Genomic DNA, 9,082 nt, shown 5'->3' with positions numbered 1-9,082 from the left:
GGGGGGGGTAGGCCTTATCCCTTGTCTGGACCGCCCCCTGCTCTGGAGCGACAGACAGACATTTAGAGCACGGTGTCAGTTCCTTTTCTGTCAATCACCATGGGTGGCTCCTTGCAAAAGGCTCGGGTAGGCGGTGACAGCGCGTCAGCCTTGGGCTCTTAGGGTCTTTGGAAGCATTTTGCATTAGCTTCAGGCTTTATGAAATGCTTTTGGAGCTCAGTTCATAGCGGCACTTTTGATCAATAGCCACTTCCTCAGGCAGTGAGAAGAGATTTTAATGAGGTCCATGGACGTGTGTCCCTGAGGTCCTGCTCTCCTGGCCCCGCCGGTCCCGCCCTTCCCGCCCCTGTTTTGAGAATGACCGTTTTCCTTTTTGTGGACAGATTTCTTTGCTGTATACGTAATGCTTTTACTTCTTTTTGTTATGAAGTGGAACTAGGGACTTTTGTTATTGTTTTTAGAATAAATTCTGTTTATAGAGTACAAATTTACTGTCTTTTAAAATCTCTAGGAGTGCATCGAACCGAGCGCGTTCTTCATCTCTTTCCTACCAGCCTTCTTAATATGCATTTTAGTTTCTAGTGTCCTTGAGTTTGGGCGACTACTTTTCCTGGTGACATAGTGAGCTTTGTGTTGGCTAAATGTATACAGCAAAAACAAACACACAGAAAAATCTCTTTAGAGTTTTTTTTTTTTTTCAACATATATGTATAGTGTATGCAGTTTAGTGTCTTAATCCTTTTTTATTTCTTTGCAGTCTGTGTCATTGTAAGGGTGCGTCAAAGGTAATGTTGTAAATGTTTCTTCAAGACTCTACTCGAGATTTTACTGCATTGCAATGGTCAGATAATGGTCCCCTCCAGTTCCCAAATCCAGAGAACTGCCATTCAGATTTTGATTGCTGTAGCCTTTCCCTTCATTAGACTCTGACAGTGGGATAGCCACTAGCTGAGGAAGCCTGACCTGCTTGGCTGAAAACCGCCTTTACTGCAGTTAAGAGCTAGCTACCTGAGGCCCTCGGACCTGTGCTCTACAGTGACCATCGCTCTTCAGAACCTGCAGGTCCCTCCACTACTCTGAAAGACCTCCTCCTTTTCCTACTGTGCAGTTAGTTCCTATCTAAGTAACACTTCTACTTAATTCCTTTCTGTTATAACGTGTGACTAAGGCTTTCTGTTGTTTTTTAAAGTAAACTGTCTCATGAAGTGAGAATTCTTTGTTTTTACTTATTAAAACAAGTTTAAGGTTTCTCCTTTAAAACTAAAAGCTTGTCATTATCCCCTGCAAAGTAACCGTTTGTTTTTTCATGATGGGGTTGGCATCAAGCAGATTCTATCTCCCTGTTAAGTAGAGGGGTATAGAGGCTGATGTCTGAATCTGGAGTTACACTGCCTAGGTTCTAGTTACCAGCTGTATGAGTTTGGCAAAGTTTCTCGGACAGTGGTTATTTCATCTGTAAAGCATGCATGGTAGTATCTGCTTAGGGATGCAAGCGTTATGAGTTATAGGAGACATCTATACCTTTGCCTAGAAAGTAATAATTGTTTAACAAATATCAGTATGATATGTGGAGTTTGTGGGGAAGAAAGAATTTAGCTGATTATAATAACTTCATATATTTTTTTTTTTTTTGGAGAGATTTTCACTGTAGGGCGCGTGCGCTCGCCAGACAGACAGAGAGAGACATAGAGACAGAAAGCCAGAAATCACCCCCCAGGGGGGATGGTCACGCCACAATCCCTTCTCCTCCATTCTCCTCTCGGGATCTTGGGCACGCATGCACACGCGCCCGGCGTGAGTTTTAAGCCACCGGGTCCAGGACACGAACCGCGGTCGACTACGTGGGAGTCCAGCTACATAGCCATTACGCTAACTGCTGGTTCCCACTTCATATTTCTTTTTGATTAAAGTCTTCATAATGCGGTAATGTACTTCTATAGTTAAAATAGAAGTATATATCTAAAAAAGAAGAAAAATACAATTAAACAATTTAAAACTACACCGAATAAAATAATTTGGAGACTATCTGTCCCATGGTTTCATGAACTTAATATTTTATTATAATTTTATTTTGTGAACTCTGTTATTACTAGTGGCCTTTTTCCTTATAATGAAATGAGCAGCTGGGGGAGGAAAAATATATTTCACTCATTAAATGCTATTAGCCTGTAGGATACTGGTGACTCAACAATTATCAGTCCTCTATTGTGTGCTAAGCTGTATATAATGTGTGTTGGTTACTATAATTACTGTTGTTTTAATAATTTAAAATGTATTCTTTTGATGATAGCCTGAAGAAAAAATTGTTATTTCTGTTAACTGGACACCACTCAAAGAAGGCCGAGTAAGAGCCACTGTGACATTTCTTGTAAATGATGTTCTGAAACACCAAGCCATATTACTAGGAAATGCAGAAGAGCAGAAAAAGAAACAGAAAAAGGTAATGTTTCAACCATTCACTTTAAGGAAATATATAATACGTAAAAATTATTTTGAGAGTTGGCTCGAAATAACATACATAATACTACTTATTTAAAGGTAATATTTAATAGCTATCAACATAACTGTTATATTTTACTTTTTTTTTTTGCAGAGGAGTCTTTGGGATACCACTAATAAGAAAAAAAGTTCAGCTTCTTCAAGTCATAACAAAAGGATTTCAAATTCTCAAAATATTAATAAGACATTCAGTGTTGCTCAAAATGTTGATAGAGTTAGGAGCCCACTGCAAGCTTGTGAAAATCTGGCAATGAATGAAGGCTGTTCCCCAACAGAAAACAATTTTTTAACACTTGAAGAAAATAAAATTCTTATATCACCCATTAGCCCTGCTTTGAAAGAATGCCACAGTGAAATTTGCTTACCGCTCTCTGTACGTCGATCTACCACCTACTCATCTCTTCATGCCTCCGAAAATGGAGAGACGTTGAAAACAGAAAATGGCAACGTCGCAAAAGATTTTAATTGTAATGAGGAAGTCATAACTGAACGTTCCTTTAATTCCATAAATACTAATGACCAAAGTGGAGAGAATAAACTGACTCTTACCCCAAACTACTCAACTTTGAATATTACACAAAGCCACACACATTTCCTAAGTCCAGATTCTTTTGTAAATAATAGCCGTACAGCTAATAATGGGCTAGAATTAGTGACATGTCTTACATCAGAGACATTTATGAGAGATAATTCAAAGCCTGTATATTTGGAATCTAACACTGTACGTGAAACTTATCGGACAATTTTAAGTCCAAATTCTTTTATAAATGATAGTTATGGAATAAATCAACCTCTAGAATCAGAGTCAGTAAATCCCATTTTATCCCCACATCAATTTGTCAAAGACAATATGACATATATATGTACATCTCAGCCAACATGTAAATTGCTATCATCACCAAATGAAAATTCTCAGATCCCAGAGCTTCAGAACTGGAGAAAAAGTGAAGTTTTGCCATGCATTTCTAAATGTCAGGGTTCAAAGTCTCCCCAAGCTATTTTCAAAGAACTCAAAGCTGTAGAAACAAAGTCGAATAGCAACAGTTTCACAGCACAAAATCATTCTAAATTTTCTGCAGTTCAGGATATTTCTAGTCACAGCCACAAAAAACAACCTAAGAGACGCCCAATACTTTCTGCCACTGTTACTAAAAGGAAGCTTATCCATGCCAGAGAAAACAAAACTGAGATGAATAAACCGAAAGCAAAAAAATGTCTCAACAACGCAGTAGGTGAATGTGAAAAAGTAACAGATACTCCAAAAGAGAAAGAAGCTTTTCTTTCTTATCTTCCAATTATAGAGCCAATATTAAGTAAATCTAAGAGTTATAAAGAAGCAGTGACTCCTTCAATGGTTACTCGTAAAAGAAAGAGTGATGAAAACCTGGAAGCTGCAAATGTGAGGGTTGTGGTTACAGAACACATAGGGGTGCAAGAAATCAAAAGAATTCATTTTTCTCCCTCTGAACCCAAAACATCAACTGTAAAAAAAACAAAAAAGGTGATAACACCCATCTCAAAAAGCAACAGAGAGAAATTAAGCCTGAAGAAGAAAACTGGTGAGTCTTGTTTATAAAATCTAATGAAAGTCTATCTGTGAAGGCCATATTCTTTTATCCTATCTTTATCCTGCAGTCGATAAGCTTATATAACTTGCCCTTTTCATCTACTGATTTGCTTAGTAAAATGTGGAGTAAATGCAGTGTGGGGCTAAGCTGAAATAGTAGTGATCCTGTCCTTATTTACACTTTTGATATTTTTTATTCATCATGAATTTTTAGCATTAATTTTGATTTTTAAACAAATACAGCCTTGTGGCCAGTGGTGTGGTAGTTAGGGTGGCTGGATCCCACATGGCCAAATGCCTGGTTGGAGTCCCAGACCTGACAGCCTGAGAAGTAACAGGGTGCATGTGTACATGCCCAAAGTCCTGAGGGGAGAGATGAAGGCGAAGGGATTGTAGCATGGCTGTCCTCCAGAGGGGGTGCTTTCTCACTCTCCTCCCTGTCTCTCCCTAGCAAGTGCATACACCGTTTAGCAAATTGATAATAATAATAATACAGCATTCAATTATTATTAATTCAGTTTTTGCCATAGGGTGTGTACACTCACTGGAGAGAGACAGATAGAGACAGAGAGAGGGACAGTGAGAAATCACCCCTCAGGGGAATGGCCACAGCACAATGTCTTCTCCCTCATTTCCTCTTACGATTTTGGGTACACTCACGCAGTGTGTTTTTCAAGCCACCAGGTCCAGAACGTGAATCTGCGGCTTGACATATGGGAATCCAGTGTCTTAAAAACAGTGTCTTAAAAAACAAGCCACCTTCTGGCCCCAAAATATTATTTTACTGTTTTTTTTTTTTTCTTTTTTTTTTTTTGTTCTGTTTTGTTTTTTTGGCAACTTAAGTTTTTCACCCAAAGAAAATACTTCACTTACCTTACCTTAGTCCAGACCCTGATTGTAATGCCCAGAGATGCACATGTCTGTATTAGCTAAATTAATATGATTACAAAGAATTAAAACTTTACTTTTGAATTAGTTATTTAGGGAATTAAAAAAAATGCATTAATTCTGTTCTTTTTCATTTATTTTAGATTCATTCATATTCAAAACTCCTACTTCTAAACCAAACAAAAGGACAAAGCCCGTTATTGCTGTGGCACAGTCCAGTCTGACCTTCATAAAACCATTAAAAACAGGCAAGTGTTTATTACATTTAAATTCTTAAGAATGTGACCTAAAATGGAACAGTAATTGCATCTCAAATAAAAATTCAAAAATGAATCGCATCGCAAATCTTTTTTGTTGTTGAATAAAATTCTTGAAGAATTGTATATTCAAATTATGATTAAACTATTCTATCAGACTTTAATGAGATTAACTCATGGTAGCTTAAGATTTATAAATAACCAAGAAGTATTGCTTTACTTTTCCACCTTTGACTTTGATTGTATTTCATACCCAAAATACTTTTCAACTTCTTCCAGCAAATAGTGGAATAACAAATATTGTTAGTGTCTTAAAGACGGTTTTGCTAGTCAGAATGACCTTTTACTATATATTGTGTAATAATTCAAAGGAAAGTTTTAAATGCAATAACCTAACTGTATTCTTAGATATTCCTAGACATCCAATGCCTTTTGCTGCAAAAAACATGTTTTACGATGAACGTTGGAAGGAAAAACAGGAACAGGGCTTCACTTGGTGGCTAAATTTTATATTAACTCCTGATGACTTCACTGTAAAAACAAATATTTCTGAAGGTAATCATTAAGTTAATATTTAAGTTTAACAAAACTCTTAGCAGATCATTATACTTAATTATATTTTAGTTAATGGCATGGCTCACCAGTTCCTTGGCTTAAATACTAAAAGGTTGTATAGATAAGAATTTTTACCTACGTAAATTTAGGTGCATAGATTTCCATATCTTGTTGCTTTCCATTCTCTCTCAGTAGCCAATGCAATCAATCCTGTGTGGCCTGACCATTTTGGGTATATTGTCTCCATGTTAAGTACCTTTATGTAAGAAGTACGTAGGAAGGCAGGATTATAAGGAACTTGACAACTAATGTATGTGAGGAATTTAAAAAAATATTTTAGTGTTTATTCTGGAAAAGAGAGGGCTGGGTGTGGGACAAGTTGGAGGTATGGTGCTCTCCAAACATTTGAAGGATTTGTTTTAGAATGAAAAAGAGACTTTTATGCAGTTCTTGCGTAGAAGCTGTGGGGATCAATTTCTGTTCCAGTTAATAAAAAATCCCTATAAATTATCAAATCATCATATGTGCTGTCTTTTAAAAGGATGACTTCCCCAGATACTTGTTAGTTTCATGTATAGGTTTCTGTATTAAAAAGGTCTTTGGATTAGATGATGTCTAAGATCATTTTTCAGTTTTCCCCAAAAAGAAACAAAGCCCAGTTTTCGGTTCTTTTGTAGAGAGAAAAAGCGTTTTATAAAAATGAAAATTATGGAAGGTTCTGATTTGAGTCTGAAGGCCTTGAGTACGCTGGGCCTATGGTTGACCATGATCCAGGTCTGGCTAAATACTGGGAGGTGGATCATGGTGTTGGAACTCTGTTGAGGTTGCTCTCTCTCTTTCTCTCTCTAATTCTTTCTTATCTAAGAAATAAACTTAAATTCAGATTACATTTTGAAACTTAATTGATTTTATGAAATCATATTCCTTAGAAGTTCAACTTTTATTAAATTATTAAAAGAACATATATTAGTTAGGGGGCTATTTCGTTAACCTGGGTTAGAGAAGATAATGTTTGCACTGTGTGTGTGATGGGTGGAAGTAGTGAGAATTGGCTAGACATGGGATATATTTTGTAGGTAGATCTAATAGGCTGCAGTGATAAGTTGGCCTATGGAACTTAGTGAATGGTGACACCTTTATTTTGAGATAATGAAACTAGAATAAGCTTGGAGGAATGGGAACTCTGAGCATTTTAAGTTGTATTTCATTTCTGATTGTTTAATGACAGCTTTATTCCTTGTGTTTTCATCTAGTAAATGCTGCTACTCTCTTTTTGGGAGTAGAGAATCAACATAAAACCAGTGTTCCTAGGGCACCTACGAAAGATGAAGTGTCTCTCCGAGCTTATACTGCGCGGTGCAGGATGAACAGGTTACGCCGTGCAGCTTGCCGTTTATTTACTTCTGAAAAAATGGTCAAGGCTATTAAAAAGCTTGAAATTGAAATTGAAGCTAGGCGGTTAATCGTTCGAAAAGATAGACACCTCTGGAAAGATATAGGTAAGAAGATGACAGAAATCTTGAGATTAAAAACACTAGAAATTTTGAAGCTTTATTGAAGTATACTTGACAGAGAAAACTGTCTATTTAAGGTGTTCGTCATGGTGTTGATGTACGTATACATTATAAAATGATCATCGCTGTTAAGCTAATAAACGTGTTCATCACCTCCCATAGTTACTTCTGTGTGTGTGTGTGTGTGTGTGTGTGTGTGTGTGTGGTGAGAATATAGTTGTATTTTCTGTCAAATTTCAAGTATACAATGCAATATTATTTACTATAGCCATCACACTATGTATTAGTTATCTAGAACTTATTTATGCTTCATAACAGTAGCTTTGTACCTTTTTTTCCAATTTCTCCCCTATGAACTCATATCTTAGCTCTGGAAATCACTATTCTAACCATTCTATCTGCTTCTGAGTTTGACTTTTTTTGTTCCATGTATGTGTGAGATCGTAAAGTGTTTGTCTTTCTGTGCCTAGCTTATTTCACTGAGCTTTTTTTTTTTTTAAAGATTTTTGCCAGAGGGTGCGTATACTCGCTGGAGAGAAAGATAGACAGTGAAGGAGAGAGAGTGAGAAATTACTCCCTTGGGGGATGGCCACGCTGCTATCCATTCTCTTCCTGGGATTTTGGGCATGCACACACACACATATTCAGTGTGATTTTCAAGTCACCGGTTCTAGGACTTGAACTGTGGTCCACCATGTGGAGGTCCAGCATCCTAACCACCACACCATCTGCTAGCTCCAGCAAGCATATGTTCTTTAGGTTCATCCATATTGTCACAAATAGCATACTTTTTTTTTTAAGGCTAAATAGTATTCCTTTGTGTGTGTGTGTGTGTGTGTGTGTGTGTGTGTATAATACACACATTTTGTATGTGTATATAAATTACATATACCACATTTTTATTATCCATTGATGTTGATGCCATATCTTATGTTATACAAATAATGTTGTAATAAACATGAGATGAATGCTGATACCTCTTCTAGATACCGATTTTATTTCCTTTGAACGTATGAGAAGGCATAGTTTGTGGGAAATGGAGTTAAGTTCATGCATAGTTTTTTCATGATATGAATTTTCACAAACTTTTTCAAGACCCTTTGTGTACCCAAGAGATTTTATATTTCAAAGTTAAATATACACGCTTTAGCTTTGCTGCCTAGAATGTTCTATGCTTAAATATGATCATATTTAAGAATAGAAGTATTTCATTTGTGTTGACTTGTTTTTTAATAATCTATTATCATTTTTTGCTCATCAGTCTCTCTCCGTGAAGTTTTTTATTTATTGTTTCTATTTGATTAACAGTCTGAGCTTACTTGTTTTTGACATGCATTTCAGGAGAACGCCAGAAAGTCTTGAATTGGTTGTTGTCATATAATCCTCTGTGGCTTCGAATTGGCCTAGAGGTAAGCATTTATTTCCGTTTTTGAGAACAATGTACTTTTTTTATTATGTAATTTAAAAATTAGTAATAGGATGTGTATGCATGAGAGAGACACTCTCTGCAAGACTCAGTCAGGGTTCTGGGCACATTCCCAGCATGTTTTCAAGCCGACCTGGCTGAATACTCAAAATGCAGACTGGTAATGCAGCTTGCTATTCCACAGCGGCAAGACCATAGTATATACTCTTAATAGAATATGCTCTAATAAAATAGAGTTTTACTTATAAAAGTTATAAAGTAATTTTGTTAGCTTAATTTATCTTTTAGTATAAAATATGAAGTCTATTACATTAGATGTTAAGGGACTTGGCAAATTCCAATCATTGGTCAGGATTTGAATCTACATCAGCCTATG

At 36.5% G+C, this 9,082-nt stretch overlaps 1 protein-coding gene across 1 annotated transcript in view; it reads left to right on the top strand.

Annotated features, from left to right (window-relative positions):
* The window catches only part of ASPM (assembly factor for spindle microtubules), a gene marked incomplete at its 5' end in the record, with an annotated part of 48,084 nt that overhangs the window by 1,466 nt on the left and 37,536 nt on the right, over positions 1 to 9,082 (top strand). The window contains 6 exons of the mRNA XM_006155458.2: positions 2,291 to 2,440; positions 2,594 to 4,058; positions 5,098 to 5,202; positions 5,620 to 5,766; positions 7,020 to 7,265; positions 8,622 to 8,689. Of these exons, the coding sequence (XP_006155520.1) occupies positions 2,291 to 2,440; positions 2,594 to 4,058; positions 5,098 to 5,202; positions 5,620 to 5,766; positions 7,020 to 7,265; positions 8,622 to 8,689 (2,181 nt within the window). The remainder of the gene's footprint in view (positions 1 to 2,290; positions 2,441 to 2,593; positions 4,059 to 5,097; positions 5,203 to 5,619; positions 5,767 to 7,019; positions 7,266 to 8,621; positions 8,690 to 9,082) is intronic.

This window comes from Tupaia chinensis, unplaced genomic scaffold, assembly GCF_000334495.1.
Source record: "Tupaia chinensis unplaced genomic scaffold, TupChi_1.0 Scaffold000453_1, whole genome shotgun sequence".
Taxonomy (NCBI): domain Eukaryota; kingdom Metazoa; phylum Chordata; class Mammalia; order Scandentia; family Tupaiidae; genus Tupaia; species Tupaia belangeri.
Note: the sequence above shows the minus strand (reverse complement) of the source record. Positions and strands in the feature narration are given on the sequence as shown.